This window comes from Merops nubicus, unplaced genomic scaffold, assembly GCF_000691845.1.
Source record: "Merops nubicus isolate BGI_N331 unplaced genomic scaffold, ASM69184v1 scaffold35911, whole genome shotgun sequence".
NCBI lineage: Eukaryota > Metazoa > Chordata > Aves > Coraciiformes > Meropidae > Merops > Merops nubicus.
Window position 1 is genome coordinate 18,633 of NW_008588242.1, and position 21,664 is coordinate 40,296.

The following is a 21,664-nucleotide window of genomic DNA, read 5'->3' on the forward strand; positions in this document are numbered from 1 at the left end:
TTCTTTTCCAGCATAGGATTTGCGTTCAGGCCAGCCATATGGTCTGTGCAATTAGTTTATAATGGTGTTATTGCTCTCTAGCTGCCCAGTAAACCAATGCAGTTTTAGTAAACTGTATACACAAGCACAGGAACTTCAGATGCGAATGATTTTCTTTACTTTTATACAACAATAGGTGCTAAGGAGAAAAAAAGATTCCATTTAATTTATAGAAACTGTATAAAGTTTATAGAGTCTCTACAATCTTCTCAAATGAAAAGACTGGAGAAGAGGGGCTGTACCAAAACTGGGAGGTCCACAAAGCTGAAACAGAGTCACCCTTGAAGGCACACATCAGTAAATACCTGTGCTGAACTTTTCCCATTAACTCTGCTGTTGAGCATATGGACTGCATTAGGGGTTTGTCTGCCTTAGGGATTTTATAAACACATTTCCTCCCCTTTCCTCTTCCATGTCCAGTTACTATTGCTTTAGACTATTACAGAATCAAGTAGTGTCCATTCTGGGGTCATCGTTCTTACTGGAAAGAGGCTGTTTGCTGTAGAAATGTTCCCTGAGTAGTGTGAGAAACCTCCGTGTATATATCTGCATCTGCTTTCCTGAGTGTGCCCCCTTTTGTGTATTTTTTTGGTATGTGGGCTTCCTGAAGCAGTAGTACCCGCTTGGCTTGCCTGTCCTTTGAGGCATATGTGCAACTCTAATGTGCATCGATGGCAGAATTTCTACAGCAAAATTAGGAACCAATGTGTGCTCAGTTTTGTGGATGATCTGCAAATAAACACAGCTCTTTTGCATCCCTGTTTATGCTGAAAATGAAGGTTGCCAAAGTGACTGGTGAAAAATAAGACCCAAACCCAAGAAACTGAGCCTCTGATGAAGTCACAAAACATGAATTTTGCTTTTGTGTACCCTTCTGTGTTTTCTCTTTGGTTTTGGTTAACATTGGAAGTCAGTATATCCAGCCCCTTTAATAAGGTCTCCTGTCCACCCAAAAACCTGGCATTGCCCATCCAAGCATTCCTGAGAATTTCAGACAAGCTTAAGAAAGAGATGGCCCCATTGCCTGCCACTAGCTCCTGTGCCCATTCTGCCTTCCCTTTTGCACCAACATGTGTTTGAACAACAGAAGTGTATCTGGGAACAGATCTGGCTTAACATTAACCTCCACCCACCCTCAAAAGTTAATTTTAACAGATGGATTGTGGAAGTTACACCCTGGGTGACACATAGCACTTCTGCTGCTCAGCCCTGGATGTGGGAATGCATGGAAAGCCATTTCTGGGGTTGAGGTGCTGAAGGAAAGGAAGCCCAAGAAAGATGTAACATGTCTTTTAGTTTATTGTACCTTGAGATTTATAGGTGGCAAGTGCTGTGGGTTATTTTAGAGATATTGTGGAACCTTAATATAATTCACAGTTTCATTTGTAGAGAGCTATTTAAAATTTGTGCATGTTCTTATAAGATTTTTTTTTTTAAGCCAACAGCAGTAATTAGTTTGGCATTTTATGTGTTTTCCAAAGCACTTAGGAGGTAATTATTTTTTTTAACCAATCTTACATAAAATCAGGTTTTACAGGAATAAGAGGACTTAAGAGGCCTGAATGGCCATCAGTGACAGATGTAATTGATGCTGAAAGCTCTATTCCAATGCATCAAAATAAGGAAAACAATTACACATATGATTAGAGGCTGCTGACCCTTCAGTTAAAATGATCAGAATGAACAATATTAAACTTTGATTTACATAAGCTACTACTTGCCCTATAATTAGCCTGACCAATAAAAACAAACCTGATTTTTACAGAACATGATTTCTCAGTAGATAGCTTAGTTATGTTTGTAGGACTGAAGAAATACAAAATGGTTTTAAAATATATTTGGTACGCTCTGTGAGTGTACTGAAATACAGCATATAACTAGTTTTAATGGATTTTGTTCATAAATTGCCAGATTTCCGTAATTCAAGTGAAATTTGAGAACCACTTGAGAATAATTGTCTCTAAAATGAAATATTACTTTGTCATTCTACTTAATTTATATTAAATATATGGTTTACTTTTTTATATTAGAAGGTAAATGAAAGTTGGTTGGTAATATGATTCCTCTAACACTTTTGCTGTAGTTCACTGTGGAAATGGATTCAGGAAATGGCAGATGTGATTAAAAACTCTTCAGCTGGCCCAAGAGCTGTTTGTACAGCACCTAGCATACGGCATTTCTGGCAAGGAACAAGCACTCCTTGTCTTACTGCAACATAAATAAAATTGTTCCTCAATGCAGGGACTTGGAATTTTTATTTTACATGCACTAGTCAGGAGATTGGGAAAATGAGATTTGATGAGGTTTTTCCATTCATAAGAATGAAGACAAAATTGTTGTGTTGGTTAATACCTTGTGTGTGCAACTAAGTACATTGGAATGCACACCAGCACCATTTGCATGAGGATGTCAGAGCAATAATCCTATAAATTGTCACAGAAGGGCCAAGCAGTGTGCTCAGAGGCTAACATCACTGGAGAGCTGTGCACAACACATACATGTTCTCCTCAAAAGCTACACTGACGATTGCAAAACTAAGATTTCTTCCTACATCCTTTAAAATGCATTTGCAAGTATATAGCTCATGGCTGGGCAAAGGAATTGAATAAAACACCATCGCTCAACTTTCTATCTCCCAATTTGGAATATATTCATTTTATTCACAGGGCTCTTACGAATTCTGACTATTTTGTGCATCAGTTTTTGAAACTCGCTATCAAATTTCCCTCTTCTGGAAACTTAAGTGCTGATTTTTGTTTCTGATATTTCTAGTGGAACGGGAAAATGTACAGAAGAGGACCTTTACCAGATGGATAAACCTACATTTGGGAAAGGTAAGACCAACAAGCAGTTTTGATATTGAGATGCAAAGGCACACCCATAGACATATTGCAGTTAATTCCTTTTAAAGTAGTTAAAATTTGAAACAAAGTGGACCTCTGTGCATACAGGGACATTTGGACAAGAATGAGGGGAAGCTGAAAGCATGTTTCTGGGTAAATGACAATTATTTTTGAGGCGCAACAAATGCTTGGCTGGCTTTAGTTCATCTCAGGTGTGTTTAAGACTTTAATGCTACTGACTGTTATCACAAGGCTAGAATTTTTCCCTAGAAGATACCCACATAAAATCAAATGTGGTTAAAGCTGCTCTGAGGTCATGATGACTGTGTTCTTCCCTGGACTGGAAGTTTGAACATCTGAGGCATCATGACCAAAGACAGATGTTCTTCAGAATGTGGCTTCATCTCCGACCTGCAGATGGGAAACATTCATTCCTTGTCAGTTGTGTTTTGGGGGGACTATATGATGGGATCTTTGCATATCCACTTATGTTATAGAATTAATTTTTGGACATCACTGAATATTTTAAAGATATAATTGTTTCTTAATTACACCACAGTATGGCTAAACCTAATTGACTGTTCTTACCGATAGTAGGCAAGTACAAACTCTCCTGAGTAGTCTGCCGTCCATTTCTTACTGTTGAGGACGAAAAATGGAAAAAAAAAGAAAAATCTTCACTGAGAGAGCAGCAATGCTTAGTGCAGGATCAAGAAATGAGACCAGCTTCCTGATCTAGACAAAGTCCTAACTTGACTGGAGTTTGAGCTTCACAGTGCTTTTTGTATCTCTAGCTAAATTTTGTAAAGTACAGAATGGAACTAAGTTTGGGCTACAAGCCCTGTTCAGCTCCTGTATTTCTTGGGAAGTGATTTTATTTCAGATATAGTAAAGTAAAGGGGTTATGGAAGAAAGTTATCATATATAGTTGCTTAAGTCCACTACTCTGTAGTGAGTGTTGCTGAAAGAATAAAGGGATCCTCTTAAATCTCACTGGAAAATCAGAGCGCGGCTAGTTTGAAATGTTTTGACTAGCAATTGCTCCCAAAGGTCTCTCAGACTGAAGACAGGGTTATGTGATGCCTTGGTGAATCGGGCTCTAAGGGCTTTAAACTAACTGCAGTTTTGGAAGTTGTCAAAAAGGGTTGTCAAATATGTGACTGTGGAAAAGGCCTTTGATTTACAGAAGGAATTAGATCATGAAAAGGGCTGTAGGGTGCTGTTAATCCTGCCATGCCCACAAACTTTGTAGGCAGGTGAATTGTTTTCCCTGGAGTGCATACAAATCTTTCTTCTCTCTGATTCAACAAAGAAAAATGCTTTTCTGAAGAAAGGGCAAAAGTCTGCTGCTATGTTAATGTTTTTCTTGGAAGTGGCATAATAAACATGCCCGTGTAAAGAACGAGAGCTTTGCTAAAGCTCTCTCTAATTACGGGTGATTCCCCGAGGACACCCATTGAGGAAGAAGGCTTCTGCCTTTATCCTCAAAGAAGCACTTATTGCACAGTGGCTTCTTTCTTTTAAAGGCAGCAGTGAAGTCTTCTTGTTCTTCTTCAGGATATTTATGGTGTGGTGTGCCCGCTTTGGGATAAGACCATCCCATTTGGGTCATCTTTTGAGAGGAGCTGGCTCTGCTGGTCATGAGATAATTTGGAATAGCCTGCATCTTCTGCATCTACTTTGCTTGCTTTCAGTACAGAACATTGTTTAGTACTCTTAGATAAAGACTAGTAACAAAAACGTATGGTCCCAGTTTGCTAGAAGCAGTTCTTCATTGAACAGTAGTGCATTGCCCAACCAAAGATAAAAAGGTTGGGCTTATTAGGGACACATGAGCGAGTGGCCCCTGAAGAGAGTGCAATCTGAGACTAACCCTAAGGGCTGAGCTGACCAGGCTTTGTGCTTCACGGTGCACATGTCATCAGACACCTGGCTGAAGTGAGGAGATGGTTCCCTTTCGAGGAGTTTGCTGAGGAGAGACACGATAGAAAAAGTTGCTATACTTACAAAATACTGGGATACAGAATGGCATCACCAGAAACCTTATGGAGGAGGCAGGACCTGGTGGCCAGCTGGATCACAAGTTTACTTCACTATAAAGTGGGATTTGCTTCTGCTGGATTTGTCTTAGTCTGAGTGATCAGCACCCAACCCTTGTGTGGTAGCTTCCTAGACAGACTATTTAGAATGAGATTCTGTTATGGGGAATCCGGAATAAGTCCTTGTCTGACCTCAATTACATGAGTGCTGTATCACAGTTTTAGTTCTGACATTCCCAAGACAGAATCGCCACTGATGTGAAGAATAGTCAGCCCTTTCTTCCTGGAGGCTGAGATTTACTTCTAACTTCTCTGTCTTGTCAAATTCTCCTTCTTACTCTCTGAAATCATGGTGACTTATTGAACAATTCTGCTTTGAAAGCTACTTGTTTTCTTTTCTTTACAGTGCAAGCCTCCTCTGAAAGTGAAAGACTTGTTTATTGATATACAAGATGGCAAAATCTTGATGGCGCTACTGGAAGTCCTGTCAGGACAAAAGCTGGTATGTGAACAAGAGGGAGACACCTCCATAGGTATGGAGCCTTGTATGTTATGAGCAACATCCAAGGATTAAGGGTGAATTTGGTCCCGTGTCTTGGGTATAGTAATAAGAATTTCAGCAACTTTGTTGTGATTTCTGTATGTTACTGCCTGCTGTCTTGAGCTGTAACTTAAGAGTTCAAAGAAATATATAACAATGAGGTGTAAATGTTCATACCTCTCAGATTGTTTAAGGCTTTAATACATTAATGCTTGCATATTCCATTTGGAGATCACCCAAGTCACATTACTGAGAAAAGACATACTTGCTGTATTGGTTTTTAAATGTATAAATTCTATTTTGTCTAAGACAATTACAACACTTAATAGGTCTACTGATGCTTAGTGCCATTGTGAGTTTAGTTCTGCTATCCTGGCTCAGGTTTCATCATTCTTCTTGATATCTTGATATCTCGAATCAGAAGGGCAAAGCTTCACTTACTAGAATCTTTTTTTTCTCCTCCTTTCTTTGGAAGAGCTCTGTAAAGTTCCACATAACAGAAACGGAAACACCCAGTGCAAATATGTATGACCAGTTGACTTTAATGTTTTCTTTCCACACTAATCTTGTCAGGAAGTACTCTCTCCTGTGTGGGTGTCACACCTGGATGAGAGTGACCTATTCTCGGTGTGTCTCACCACTGCAAGCGTACTTGCAATCACCTGGTGATGCTCTGTAGTGACCGAACCAGCTGCATACTGCAGCATGAATGGCCACTGTGGTCACACATGCGGAACCCCCGATTTTTTAATAGTCTTGCTGGTTTGGGGAGCTGTAGCAGAAGCAGCAGTATCTCTGTGTGAATTCATACAGATTGCATTGAAAGCCAGGCTGGAAAGGAACTGAAGGGAGATGCATCATGGTAAACTCTAGGCTATGCCCCGGGAGGTGAGAGAGGAGGGCAAGGAAGGAGGTAACGTCACCTGGCCCAACTTGCTGTGCTGGCAGCTAGGTATTCCTTCACACGTGATAAAAACAGTGTGCCAAAGTGGAACTGCAGGGAAATAGGCATGCAACAAATCTGTTTCCTTTCTGCCAAAATGAAGGTTTCTGCCTCCTACTTGCCTGTGCCTTCTATGAAAACTGCCCACACTTCTAAATCAGGATCATTTAATTTAAAATCTGTTGTTACTAATTTTCAGGTAAATTTGATCCTGTGACTGAACATGGTTGGGGAACAATCAGATAAATAATTGACGTGGCAGGTCCAAGAGAGTGATAACATCTGGAGACCAGGAAAGCTGGCTGCTAACCCCGTTTTTTCACAGCAAGGGTAGATCGTGCATGTGAAGCACTTTACTGATCAGACAAGTTGGTAGTAACTTCACCTAGGAAGATTTCCTGAGCTTTATTTTGGTGTTTGTAAGCTTTGTATTTTGTGGTGAATAATTCCACCATTTTTAAAAATGGCACGGCTCTTACTTTTTCTAGATGCATGAATACAAATCTTCAACCCATCGCATTTTTCGCTTGAACAACATAGCCAAAGCACTTAAGTTCTTGGAGGACAGTAACGTGAGTATTTCCAAAGGCTGGTCTTAATACCTGCTCTTGATGTATGTTGCAAAATTTAATTGTTGTAATTTTAACTAGTCTAGTGCACTACATGTACATAAGAGGAATGTACCACTGAAGGGCACTATGACTTACCTTAGCAGCAAGGCTGAATAGCCAAAGAAAAATGCACAACACCACCTACAGAGTCTGAAACAAGGGTTATTTGTTCATTTTATAATGTAAAAGTTCAACAGGATTAAAGGATCAGAACACAATAATAAAAGAAAATTTAACAAAATGCAAGTAAATTTTATGAACCTGATCTTGGTGGCATTACTTCAGTCACACGTAAGGTAGATGATTGACTTTCATCAGAAATACTTCCAGTATTGCAAATCATGTCTTTATGTGGTAAACTGCTGCAGGAACTGATCACGAGTTAAAGGCGAGAGAAAATTTAATCTGGGAGCATTACATAAATGCAGAATTCTAGGAATCAAAACCTTATAAGGATATAGCTTCTCTTATAATCAGTGTAGCACTACTTAAACATTGCTTGCTGAAGCTGTGAGTGACCAAGCAAGATCAGACCCTGTAGCTTGAAATTGCTTTTCTTTGTTTTTCTCTTTCTCCTGTTAGTGCTTTATTCCAAAGCGCTCTGTGTGTGTGGCCAGTGTCTTGAAAACTCTCCACTCTTGAAAACTGTTGAAAAGTGATGGGGTCAAGGGAAGTCCCAGCCATGTAACAACTCGTAGATATACCTGGATCACAGCATACTTAGATCATCAGAAGGAGAAAATAAATATTGGACTATGTCCTATAAAGGACTGCAGCAGGATTTAAACTTCATGGGTGAGGAGGGATTCAGTGTGTGCACAGGGGCAAAACCCTGCCTTGCGTGGAATGCCCCAACAGCAACTGATGTCACTTTGCTGCTTCCGTGCAGCGAGCTTAGCTCTTGCTCCAGAGACCCTGCAGCAGTGCTAGTCATGCAGGAGAGTCACTGCAAACCCCACTCCAGGAGTGGGTGTGATGTGAGGTCTTAGTGGATCTCTTATGACCTCGTGGGAGGTTTAACCTCCTTTGCCTTTTTCCCCAGGAGAGGATGTGAAAGGTCGAGAAGTTGTCCAGCAACTTCCAGATGTTCCAGTCTCCTTTTGGAAACTCCGTCAGTAGGGGCTGATCTGCCCCTAAATGTGTATGTCTACATGTCCTGCTATAGAACTGCTAAGAAATATTTTACACGTTTACATATTTAACAGTTTCCCATGCTTTCTACCCAAATCCAGCTATGGCCCACTGGCAGATGAGATTTTTTTCTCTCTGTTGGTATCGATATATTTGCAGAGTTGCAGCTGAAGCATATCGGGTTGCCAGGACCTCGCTACAGGACAACCTAGAACCTCAATGAGCAAGGCCAGGCAGGAGGAGCCTTGGACACAGGCAGCCTTTTAATTAGTAGTGCTAAAACACCTACATTTCTATGGATTTCTTCTTTCCTTAAGAGTAAGCAGCCAGTATATTGTAGCTGGTATCTCTGCTGGGATGGGTGACAAACACAGGCAGCAGTAAGAGGACAGAGCTGACACTGAGAGCAGTGTAATGATAAATGTCACTTTCTCCCCATTTTGGAGAAACTGTTATTCAAATGTAGCAGGTCATAAAGGTTTTTCCATGTCAGATACCTTGGAGCTAGCAAGAAATCTAAGCCTTGAAATACAGATAGAGGTGTCTTCCTGCTAATGGTGAAAGCTGTTATGTGAACCCCTAGATAAAAAGTTATTTTGCTTTCCTTTTTTTCTGTTTAAACAAACCAGTTAGCAAAGGGTGGTGATGAAAGTGTTGGCAAAGTGCCTTGGCTGCCAAGAGCTTCAGGGTTAGATATTAAACCACAGTGGGTGGAGCTCGTCAGCGTATGCTGCTGTGGAACTGGGGCAGCAGAGTAAAGCACTGCTAAGTGATTCATCATGCACAGGATTTCCAAGTGATAAATGGCCTGCATCCTGGGCTTTAAATCTGTCTGGGTGCCATGTGCAGTACTGACAGCTTCCTTGCTTCCACCCTACTCTGTGACCTTTGCCAAAACCAAGTCTATGTTATCTAAGAGAATAACATTCTGGTGTTATCAGGTGGAAGAAACCTCAGTGTGAGAAAGTCTAGAGTTTGCTTGGATTAGGCAACCCTATCCTTTGCTAACTGCTTTAATCAGAACTCAGTGACAAACTGTGTGAGATAAGCAAGAAAAAAGGAGATGCATAGCAAAACAGAAGTAAGCAGATCTTACTAGGATTTTTGATATTTGTGTGAGAAGAGACTGTCTGCATTTTTAAGAATAGGACCCATTGGAGGGGGCACCATCCTGTTCCATTTTCATATGCAGGAAAAGCACTGGTGGTCCTGAGGATGCAGAACTGGGCTTACTTCTGTTCTGCAGACTGTACTGGGGGCTTGAGAAAAGACTTGCACAAGCAGGCTGGTTGTGATCAGGGCAGATTATCACTAACACGAGATTGCAGTATTGCTTTTTGGCTGGCCACTCAGTATCAGAAGTCTTCTGGACATATCCAGTAGCTGCAGGGCACTTTTTGCATTTAGCTTGCTTCTTTGAATTCAGCTCTGAACTTACGATCTCTTCTTACAGGTAAAGCTTGTTAGCATCGATGCAGCAGAAATAGCAGATGGAAATTCCTCACTGGTACTTGGACTAATATGGAATATAATCTTGTTTTTTCAGGTAATAAAACTTGAATACTTTAAGTGAACAGTCTATCAATCTATTCCAGTCATCAATCTGTTCTATAAGTATCAATCTATTCCAGCTGAATACTGATTTTTAAATTGATTTTTAATCCAAACTAACATAATTAAGCATGCTAAACCTGAGCTTTTCCCTCCTAATATACACTAATTTTATACCTGCAGCTGCTTTCATTTTACTTCACTGGAGCTATTTTGGTGTAAATAGGAGATAGTTTAAGCACTTGTTTGACTTGGACCAGAATTAGAGCTTCAGATTACTACTTTCCCTTCTCTCTTGTGCCTTCTTAGGGTTCTGTTCCAGATTCCCTAGATCTGAAGCAACATCTTGAGTTTGTTCCAGGTCACAGTTTATTTTCAATAACCTTTTCTGGATTGCTTCCAATGTGGTGGGAAATTCCATGTAGAATCGCTGATCTCTGGAGACTTACTCAACATGGCAAAAATTTCCAACTGAGGTAGATGGCCAAGTGAAAGATCTTGAAGGGCCTGAAGGGCCTGGAACTGATAAAACTTATTTGAACTTGAAAATTTATTTAGCCCCAGGCTTAGGTTAAAACTGCTCTGTAATCTATACATATTTTGAAAATGACCTTCTAGACAGTACCAAATGCTAATGAACAGAGAGAGATGGAGGACGGGTGCTACCAACTCTCCTAAGAATGTGAGACTCTTTCATTCTCTTTGGCTTATTTTAAAAATGGCTGTAAGTTTAAAAAATAATCTTGAGGTTGCAGAGGTTTCTCTCCCTGGCTGAGCTCCTCAAGCTGAACAGTGGTGCACCAGTTTGGCGAGATGAACTCGCAGGCAGAGATGGTGTGACCAGAAACTCCTGTCCCAGCAGCAGAGGACATGGGGGACCTAAGAGCAGCAAAGTGGGTAATTTGGGCACAAATATCAACGCTAATCAAGGACAGGAGTGCTGCTGCAGGTCATCATTTCTTAGCTAAAAATATTTCACTCAAGTAAGTCCTGTGAAGAGAACAATTTCAGTTAAATCAACTTTTCTCTCAAGGACACATTTCTTTGCTAATACGAATTTGCTCCTTTCAGCCTGAAGTGATACCTTTTCCTTTCCGTTTCCGGGGCTTGGCAGCTGGGCTGCTGCTGGCTGTCACACCTGTGCTATAGAAGTTTAGAGTTATAATGGACAGGTCTATAGTAATCTCTTAAAATTCAGTTATGGCGCTGTTATCTTTGAAATGAAACAAGCACTGAGTTCTCCGTGCAGTCAGTGTTAAAGCAGAGCACTGCGTGTTTTGCCTTTTATTACAGATTAAGGAGCTGACAGGCAACCTCAACAGGAACTCCTCTTCCTCCAGCCTGTCCTCCGGGCCCAGTGGTCCGGAATCAGACACATCCCACCCCAGCACTCCTAGCGTGGAGAGGAACATGTCTGTTACAGTGAAGGATCAGCGGAAAGCCATCAGAGCCCTTTTAGTCTGGGTTCAGAGGAAAACCAGAAAGTAAGCTAACAAACCCTTGTACGAAACCATGTTTTGCTGCCTGCCCTTTGGAAGCTGAACCCCTTTTCTCTCCCCTGCCCTCTGTGTGCATTACCATCCGCTGTGGCTTCTGGTGCTTTCAGAGCTTGCAGGCACATGGGCTTAAAAAAAGGGTGTGTATCATCTCAGCTGTGTGTCTGCAGCAGCCATCTGACCTTGCAGCCGTGTGTGCTGCAGGCTTCAGGATTTCAGTGTTAAATGTTAACTTGCACTAATCTGCTTGGTGCTGTTTAAAACAGGATTGTTCCCTCCTCCCCCTGCCCCCTGGCTTTCATGCAGTCTACTTGATATCTTTTGCTAATTAGAGGGTAGGCATAAACAAGGGGTGAACTTAAAATATGAATGTATTGAAAGACTTTAGCAACAGCCTTTTAAATTAAGCAGCAGCCCTAAGGGAGCTTCTCTGTGCACTGCAGAGTGCTTGGAAGGACAGAGTCCCTGTTAGAGTCCCTCTTTCCTCAGAATTAAAGAGGGAAGGGGGGTGAATTTTAAGTTGTTTCTCATGAACATGTAACATTTGGGTCCGTTTCTGTTGCTCAGCACATCTCTCTCCTCCTTAATAAAAAAGCAGTTCTTTGGCCAAAGCATATTGTCTAGTAATGCTTTAACCTGGCAGAGTTACTGTTGGGCTGAAAAACTGTAGTGTAAGATGTCTTGTGCGCCTGTTAATGCTTTGAGTGTACTTTACATATATTATTAGCTGAAGTGATGACTGCCAGAGAGTTCTAAACAGGGCATGGGTCAAACTAACTTATATAAGTTGGATAGTTTACTGAGTATTTGGCATTTATTCTGTTGATGGATTTAGATGTCCAAATCTGCCTGTGAACACAAATGTTACATGTCTAGTGTTGAACATAGAAATTTACATCTTAAGTACTTGATCCTGTGGGCCACATCATCCCTTGCTTATCTCCAGTGAAGCTAAGGGTGCTTGTTGTGCAGATAAACTTGTCCCATTGAGATCTGTAGTTCACTGCTGCCAATGCAGACTGTAGAGTAAGCACAGTTTTAGTCCCAAAATAATGCTGATAATGTCATTAACAGGGAGGTGGTAGGAGGAAAGTGAGAAGTAGCAGCCATAGACTTTTCATTCCAGTTCAAACTGAAAACTTCTAATAGGAGAAAAAATTTCATGCAGCTTCACTATTAAAAACATAATAGCATCATTATAATCTTGCTATCCAGTGACCTGTACAGAATTTTCTGTTCTGGGGCTGTATTTCATTGCAAGTTTGATGGTTGTTTTTTCCTCCAAAACTTTGGGCATCTAACTCACTTGCGGTTTATACATATAATGACATCATTTGAATTTGGCAAAGGACAATTTTTTTGCTACAGAGGGCCAAGTACACACAAATGTGAATCATTTATGCTTATGTTTTTAAATACTTAAGTGTTGGCAGTCTTCCCAAGCTATGGCATTAAAATCCTGGAGAGCAACAGCAACAGGAATCACAGAGACATTTGGTTTTCTGAATGTTAAATGCAGTGGCTGAGTTCTTGAGGGGTGTTTTTGCTAACTACTTGTTACAAGCAGGTCCATGTCAGCTGTTCGCCACGCCAGTCCAGTTTGTGAATCCTTGTGTTTTGTGGGTGCATTTTGTGCATTTTGAAATCCACAAAGATCACAAATGCAACTAGTGTAACTCGGTAACCTTACTTATAACTTTCAGGAGTCTTTGATGGATTTTTTGTCTTTGACTTTGGATTCTGTAATACAACTCATGTATCTATATGTAATTAATTCTGTTCAGGTATGGTGTGGCAGTTCAGGACTTTGCCAGCAGTTGGAGGAGTGGCCTTGCTTTCTTAGCTATCATAAAAGCAATAGACTCTACTTTGGTAGACATGAAGCAAGCACTGGCGAAATCAGCTCGAGAAAACCTGGAGGATGCTTTCAGCATAGCACAGAATAAGCTGGGTGTTCCTCGCCTCCTAGAACCAGAAGGTAAAATGCCTACATCATCTGTCCTGGGTGACATTTAAACTGTAATGAATTAATGAATATTGCCTTGTGATACCTAACAAAAACCTCACAGTGCTTAGGCTGTTGATGTGATCAGTGTGTTGGGCTGACTGATAAGAAAAATAAAAATTAATTGGTGTCTGACTTGGAACTATATGCTTCCAGCCTTATTTTTAAGCTCCTTGGGGGCTGAGATCTTCATATTTTTAGCGATGTACACTGGTCCTGGTTAATATTTAGATGCTCTGTGCCATCTGTATTACTAGGGAGCATTAATCACCACCCTGGTGTGCTGAGAGGTCTCTCAATGCATAAACACTATTTTGTAATGCCTACAGTCTGCAGAGACTAAATGTCACTCCAGGATGAAGTGTGTCTGCCATACCAAGAAAATGGGCAGATACCTATTCAAATGTACTTGCATCTCTCAGTTCTTTCTTTACCATGCATCTATACACACACATGTATATTTATGTATGTAAACATAAGGATATATGTGTGTATAAATACATGTATATAAATGGAGCTTCTTATCATAGAACCATAGAATGTTTGGGGTTGGAAAGGACTTTTAAAAACCATCTAGTCCAACCCCTGCAGTGAGCAGGGACATCTTTGACTAGATCAGGTTGCTCAGAGCTCCAGCCAACCTGACTTTGAATGTTTCCAGGGATGGGGCATCCACCACCTCTCTGGGCAACCCGGCCAGTGTTCACCACCGTCATTGTAAGAAATTCCTTCTTACATGTAGTCTAAGTCTACCTTCTTGTATTTTAGAACCATTACCCCTTGTCCAGTTTCAACAGGCCCTGCTAAAAAGACTGTCCCCATCGTTCCTACAGGCCCCCTTTAAGTACTGCATGGCCACAATAAGGTCTCCCATTCTTCTTGCAGTGTTTTTACTGAACTCTACTAGACAGATGTTTGGCCTTGTTTTTATGATTGAAAGCACAGAGGAGTTATTTGTGCTTTCCTGGGTCACCTGTTAGAAGACTGGGCCATCCTGCTAAAAATAAACCTCTGTGATGTCACTCAACAAGATCACTGTCTAGTAACAACATAAATGACAGTATGAAGGTGGATGGAAGTGGACCCTGATCAAGGCTCAGTATGTGTTTGGAAATTGGACAAAAATAATATAAATAAGATTTTGAAAACTCTTTCGAGTACCATCAACAGTGAAAAGTATGTCTCTTATCTGTCAGAGAAAGAAAAGCATTTGTAGCTGTTATTTCACTCATCATAAAGGCAGGATAAATACCTGACAATCTGTTCTGCAAGAGGATTTTAAAGCCATGTGTGCTCATGCCCCTTGCATCTGTCTCCATAGATATCATGGTGGAGTCACCTGATGAACAGTCAATTGTGACATACGTGGCACAATTCCTGGAACACTTCCCGGAGCTGGAAGGGGTAGGTGTTTACTCCTGTGCATGTCTTTTTGGAAATTTGCTTTGGTGTGCTTAGAAAAGTCACATATTGCTGTATTTGTCGTCTAGTGTTCTTGCTAAGCTCTTTAAAATAAATCAAAGCCTCAGATTTAGTTTTTCACATTTTTGTTAAATCTAGTCAAATGGGCTTTCGTTGGTGATTGCTAAAATTCTTTACACAGAATTGTGCTTTTAAACATTTACATGCACTTATAACTTTCACAGGTCAAAACTGGTTACATAGGGCTCTACAACTTTGCTATAATAGTCATAAATATGGCTGAAATTTAGCCCTTCATCTGTGAGGATACATTGGACTTTGAATTTCATTTTGAATTCTATCTTCCCAAGTTTGAGGGCCACAGTCAATCTGAATTTAGCAGGTATCAGACACAAGATACCAGCAGCTGAATCTTGTCAATGCAGCAGTCAAAAACACTCATTGTAAACATGAAATAAACTGCAGCTTAGAGGACCAGGACTCTAATGCAGACTTCAGAAAAAATAATGAATTGAGGAGCAAGCAGGGACTGTTTGTGTCAGGGATTGACAAAGGTCTTGTGGAGAAACAGAGGATAAACTTATAGAGGAAATATAGGATAGGAGACAGAAAACCTGAGGAAAAATAGGAAGTCCCAGGAACTGAAGAAGAGATAACCATAAGTTGAAAAACTGTTCTGGAGGCTGCTTGTACTTCCAGACAAACCTAGTTCAACATAGTTGTTTTGGTTTGTAAAGGACCCCAAGGGACTTGGTGGCCCTCTAGTATCTGGGCAAGTTTTTCTGCTAGAGTACATGCACATAAACGATGGTTTGCTACACCTCTCATTTCTCGACTGAAGCTTCCAGTTGATATGTATTTTGTAGCTTATAAAATTGGTACTCACTACTAAAGTCACTGGAATTAAAATGATTGTAATAATAAAATTATTATTACTAGATTCGATGAGCAATAAGATTTGTTGGCTAAGACTTGTGGGGTTTTTAATGGGCAACAAAAAAGCCTACTGTTTTAAAAAATATGACCTGTTGGAATGTAATCATCTAGTATATTAATATATTTCACAGTGAATTTAGTGGACTCGTTAGATTTATTTTATTGCCAGAGTTTGAGATTGTGTCCAAAAGCCAAGTCAGTTATCTACACAGGTGCAGCTGAGAAAGATGAATATATTAACAACTGAGGAGTAGGCTGGTCTCCATCCTAATCATCCTGTACAAGTGGCTTCTTGAAGCTGAGCTTTGTTCTAGTTACTTGACTTGCCAAATTGATTTCCCTACTTTCAAAATAAGTCAGTCATTAATTGGCCATTCACAAGGCAATGAGGTGATAGGCTAGGCAGTTATTCTTTCTGTGGTATTTGGGAGAAGTAAAACTGTCTCTGAGGTATGATTTGTCTTTTAATGGTGTATCATCACTTACAGGAAGACTTTACAGATCCTGACAAGGAGCTTCCAATTGAGTCCACGTATGTCCACATCAAAGACACACCTTCAGAAGAGGAAGGGAAAATCTTAATTTTAAGTGAAAGTGAAGAAAACATGTATACTGTTAATCATGAAAGGAGCCATCCTGCTCCTCCAAAGGTTCATATTCATGACGCCCCTGAGAGAATCCCATCAGAAACCGTTCCTGAAAATTGTAATGGAAAATGGAGCCAAGTTTTAGGTGATTCACAAGAAACATCTGAAGAGGAGCCTCGGAGGCCTACCTCACTGAAAATTACAGGATCTGTCAGTTTTGAATCCAATTCCTCTTGGGAGGTTCTAAGTGATAAATTCATGCCTGGTGAAGGGGGCATATCTGATCATCCACTAAAACAGGACAGTGACCTTTCTCCAGCTGTTCTGACAGATCAGAAAAACTCTGGTGACTCTTTTGAAGACTACTCTGAAGAATTAACTAAAGGAACCTCTACTGAATATGACAACGAAACTAAGAGCCTTTCAGCCACTACTTCTTCTTTGAGTCCATTATCCTGGACTTCAGGTATACTTACAGATGAATCTATACATAAAGTAGAAGAAAGCATACCCAAAACTTCAATTATTTTACCAGAAGATACCTCAAAACAAGACGATACACATAAGTATGTTCTTCATCTGAACGAGGTAATAGTGAAACTTCCAGCAAATGAACATACAAAGCAATCGACTGTCTTTGAGACAATAGAAACTAACCATTGTTCATTGAATGGTTCTAATCTCAAAAGCCAAGAACTATCTACACAGCATGAAACATCTGATGACTCTCTCTCAGATGTACCTAAAAATCCAGAGGACCTGGACAGCTGTGATGAAGTTGAGCCTTCCGCTGAAGTGCAACCCAGTTCTTCAAAAGTATCTGTGATACCCCACGACCTCTTCTATTACCCACATTATCATGTTCCCATATCAGCGGTTTTGAATGCTTACCTTGAGCCTTGTATTGAAGGTTATGATACTGGAAATGACAAAGCTGCTTCTGAAACAGTAGCAGATGTTTTACATGAGAAGGGCTCATCAGAACGGAACTACAAGGAAAATGCTCCAGAGCAAGACTTGGGGAAAAAGCTAGGTGTCCCTCCATCAGAAATGGATACTGAGAATGAGGAGGAGGAAACAACAGAAGCAGATGGTCACACGAATTCTGCCCATGAAAAAGAAGTGCTGTTACTAGTAGGAGAAGAATTAGAAATGGAAAAAGATGGCAAAAAGGCCACCAACCATCAAGACTGCACTATCCCACAGCATCCTGAGGTATTTTATTTTTTTATGAACAGCATTTTTTTGGTGTATAGATGGACTATTAGTATATGATTAGTATCTGGTTTTCATTTGCTTTTGTTCTGCAATACTGTGGAGAAATATGTAACATGTACTTGGTTTCCTGTCCAGTCATGCTGTTTGCCACAGCCCTCTACTGGAAAGAATGGAATTGCAGATCCCCGAGAAGATCTGACACTGAAAGAGAGAATAAGCCCTAATACTAATACTGTTACAAAAACGTGAATTTTAATTATGTTTTAAAGTAGTTTGAGGCTCCTGTATAATCTCTAGGCATAAAACATTATCACACAGGGTATTTTTAATCATTTGTAATAAAATGAACAGAAAAAAGTATTGCTGATATAGAAAGGGTACAGGGAAAGGTAATTTTTGTCTGAATCCAAATAAATTTGCCTACAAAAAATTTAAACCAGCTTGAGTAGGATAAGTTAAATGGGTAAAATGAAGGCTGGTCTACACTGGAGGAGGAGAAGAGGATGGATTTCTGGTAATTATTTTGTGTATTAAATTTAGGCAATTTGTTACTGCATCTCTTCTTGCAGACACTGATTTTGAACTGTCTTGTGCATTTTCCAGTGCAGTAATTTTAGACAGTGTTTTTCAGGAATGAGTGTCCATTTAATGTGACTCTACACGTTGTTTAGACAAGTTGCATGGACATGTTTTGGTCCTGACACTTTAGCTAGCGTAACGAAATCAGTTTTCTGTTAGCTTCAAAGACTAATTTGGGATAGATTAAAAAAAGTCTTAGTGGATGACGACAAAGAGCCATGTCATGAATTCTTATATAAAATGAACAGGCAACTAATTGTATGTACGTTGAACTGACAGTATTTTATAGCTCAGCGTATCCAAAATTATTTTCAATAAATTAATTGCTTTTTATTCTCTTCAGTGAGATTTTCAATCTCGTACTATATGCAATGTAGCATCTGGTTAGGCTGCACCACTAAGGTACTTGGGAGGGTGGGCAATCAGATTGTCTTGTTCTCTAATGTAGAATGTTTCTTAATTTAAACAGGCCATAGTAGAACGTCTAGAGGATTTATCAGTAGCCATAGGGAGACCAGAAAAACGTAGTAATGGGGAAGAAGAAGAGAAAAATATGATGAAAGAAGAAGACTTGCAGATCTCGGAAGCTGCTGCTACTACTTTGTCACAAGATAAACTGGAAGAAATTTCTGATTGTCTAGAATTTACCAGGTATTTAACTTTGTCTTTAAATACACTTAACTGGTACAAATGCTTCATCTTTAGAAGTGTGCCCTGTTCATTGGATGTTTCTTGTACATTTCTTTTAGGATTAGTGTATTTGAATTCATTGGCTTCTTCCTGTATTTCTCTTAAATATGTTGACTGATTCAGTGCCAATGGGACTTGACTTGCCTTTGCTATACAAACTTAACCAACAGGAACCCCAGTGCATTTTGAACATGGCAGTGTTGTAATCATTTTTCCAATAGAAAGCATTTTTTAACATAGATTAAGTAATCCATGAGCATTGTGACACTATGTAGAAGCGTGGCACTGATTCATTCCCATAGCTGTTGGCTTTTTTTTTTCTGTCTGTGAACAAGTGAATGAGATTGTGGTAGGCTGACCTTGGCTGGCCACCAGGTGAACTCCAAGCCACTCTCTCACTCCCTATCCTCAGCAGGATGCGGGGAGAAAATAAGATTGAAAACTCATGGGTTGAGGTAAAGGCAACTTAAGGAAAAAAAACAAAAGCCACATGTGGAAGCAAACCAAAAGGGGACAAAAAAAATCCCCACAAACCACCCACCGTAATATTTATTCTTTACTTCCCATCAGCAGGCCATGTGCAGCCACTTCCTGGGAAGCTGGGCCTCAGGAGGCACACTGGTTGCTTCAGAGACAAATGCCTTAACACAGAGTGTGTGCGTCCCCCTGCCAGCTTCCTCCTCTCTCTTAGTTTCTATTGCTGAGCACATGGTACGGTATGGAAGATGCCTTTGGTCGGTTTGGGTCAGCTGTCCCAGCTGTGTCCCCTCCCAGCCCCTGGGGGGCGGAGAGGCAGCCGTGGTGCTGCGGGAGCCCCGCTCAGCCGTGCCTGAAGCGGTGGCATGTCCCCTGCACTGTTGCCAGCACTGTTCCAGCTGCAGACCAGAAGCACAGCTCTACGGGGGCTGCTGTAGACTAACTGCACCCCGGCCAGACCCTGTACAGACATGCTGCTCATCTTACTCCTTTCACCTCTGTCCCCTCTGTATTCTAACTGAGTTCCTAGGTCATGTCTTTGAGTGAGACGTGAACTGCAGTTTGTTGGTGCTTATCACTAGCACTCGAATGAATCTGAGAAAGTTTCCTTAGGAAAAACCCATTGTCTCCTTCAAGCTTTCTGCTCCCTGCAAGGTCTGTCAAGTTTTTATTATATAGATAGCCATAAAACTTGGGCTATATTCTCACTTAAATGTCAGTGGTGTTGAAGCTACAAAAACCCTATCAGATACCATTTTTCATAAAAGATTCCAGTTTGAGCATATGGATTTTTTTAACATGGGTCAGATTTTCCCAAAGCTATTTTTTATAATGTTACTGATAAATTCAGGTCCATATTCTAATACATGCAACAGTGCATATTTGTGATTTGGCATAGCTTATAAGCTAGCATGTGCAATTGCAGTGGCTCTCTTGGGACTCAGAACAAAATTTACACTTTATGAATTTAAAAACTTTGCTTTTCCATACTTTCCAGAACCAGTGACAGTGATTCCAACATTTATCTCCGAAGAAGAACTCCTAATACTTCTGAGGAGGTAAGTGTGTGAAAATCTACCTATCTCTGCTTCTCTCTTTCTCTTCAACTCCAAAAGTTCACATGCTGTAAAAGCGTCTACTCTATATATAATAATACAAAAGCCTGGTAGCTTCTAATAATTTTAGTGCCAAAACCGGGGATAGCTGAAAAGCTTTAATGAACTCTTCTAAACATATGGCACTGAACCTTACTGAACCTAGGGCAAACCCAGAAGGGGCACCTAATACTACAATTAATTTATTGTACTTTGAGGCTTACTTTGTCATGCCTGTATAGCTACTACATTTCACTTCTTTGAAGCTGCCTTTATTTGCTGCTCCAGTTTGGTTTAGTTTGTGTATTCTCTGTATTTATGCTGCTGTCCTGGTCACAGCCCTACAAAAATGCTGGCTGTCTCCTGAAGTGCACTTTTTCTGAAAGACTGGGCTCTTTCCCATACTCTCTCCTTCACAGTAGCAGTGTATTATATTATCTCAGTAGCAGCAGCTAACCCTAAAAGAATGTTAGTTGTAATGTGAAACTGCATCCTTAATGACAGATGTAACTCATACTGCTTTACTGAGAACACACTGTACAGCTGAGCTCTGGATTTTTAAGTGGGAAGGACGGGACGGCATCAGCAATCTGGGGACACTGAGCAGGTATAGGAGTATGGCTCCCTACGCACAGAACAAAATTCTGACCACCTTGGAGTTTTAAAGAAATTCTGTGTTAATGTTCAGTGTAATGGAGGTTTCACACAGATGCTTTACTTTTGTAATGCTGTCGGAGCTACTTGAAATATATATGAATGAACTGGTTTATCCAACTGAATGAAAGCAGTTGCAGCAAAAAAATCTTATTTCACAACTTTTTTCCTTTTCTCTGTGTGTACCAGACTGCAGTGGTGGATGTGCAGGCAGTGAATAAATTTATAAACCCTCTTTCATTTTATTTGAATAAATGTTAGATGTAATCTGCATAAAATACACACACAGTTACCATCTTTGCAAGATGCTGAATTTTATTTTTTTATATAATCTATTTCTGGTTTGGTTAAGGAAACCTATGGTGTAAACGAGCAGAAGATAACAGAGATAAGTGAAAATCCATTAATCATCAGGTGAGTCCTCCTTATTCAGATGAAGCCTTTTGCAAGGAATCCATCACTCCTAGGTACTTTGAGCAATGTTACAAAGGGAAATTAAAATGAATTATGATGGTAGAGACTGGCTGGATGTCTTGTGCAATGGCTCCGAGTCCATATTTCCCATAGGTGTACGACATAAAACTTGTTTATTGCTCCATCTCCCCCTTGACTAAAATGCTTTTTCTTGACTTGAGAGGAAAGATTCAGCTGTTTAAGCAAGACTGTGAACACTTTCCCCATATGGTGGATATTTCAGACCAAGAAAAGAGTGGGAAGACTTCAAATAGGAGGCCGTCTGGCAGTGATGACTCTTTCTAGTTTTGGAAGACTTGCAAGACAATGTTTAGTGTGGTCAGTGCTAGGGAAA

The 21,664-nt window shown here is 40.3% G+C and overlaps 1 protein-coding gene across 1 annotated transcript in view; it reads left to right on the forward strand.

The window, feature by feature from the left end:
- Window positions 1-2,811: 2,811 nt before the first annotated feature.
- CLMN (calmin (calponin-like, transmembrane)) overlaps window positions 2,812-21,664 on the forward strand; it is a gene marked incomplete at its 5' end in the record, with an annotated part of 20,753 nt that continues 1,900 nt past the window's right edge. The window contains 11 exons of the mRNA XM_008949213.1: window positions 2,812-2,873; window positions 5,328-5,423; window positions 6,894-6,977; window positions 9,601-9,693; window positions 10,992-11,182; window positions 12,979-13,172; window positions 14,521-14,603; window positions 16,046-17,359; window positions 18,411-18,592; window positions 20,091-20,166; window positions 21,209-21,270. Coding sequence (XP_008947461.1) covers window positions 2,812-2,873; window positions 5,328-5,423; window positions 6,894-6,977; window positions 9,601-9,693; window positions 10,992-11,182; window positions 12,979-13,172; window positions 14,521-14,603; window positions 16,046-17,359; window positions 18,411-18,592; window positions 20,091-20,166; window positions 21,209-21,270 — 2,437 coding nt within the window. The remainder of the gene's footprint in view (window positions 2,874-5,327; window positions 5,424-6,893; window positions 6,978-9,600; window positions 9,694-10,991; window positions 11,183-12,978; window positions 13,173-14,520; window positions 14,604-16,045; window positions 17,360-18,410; window positions 18,593-20,090; window positions 20,167-21,208; window positions 21,271-21,664) is intronic.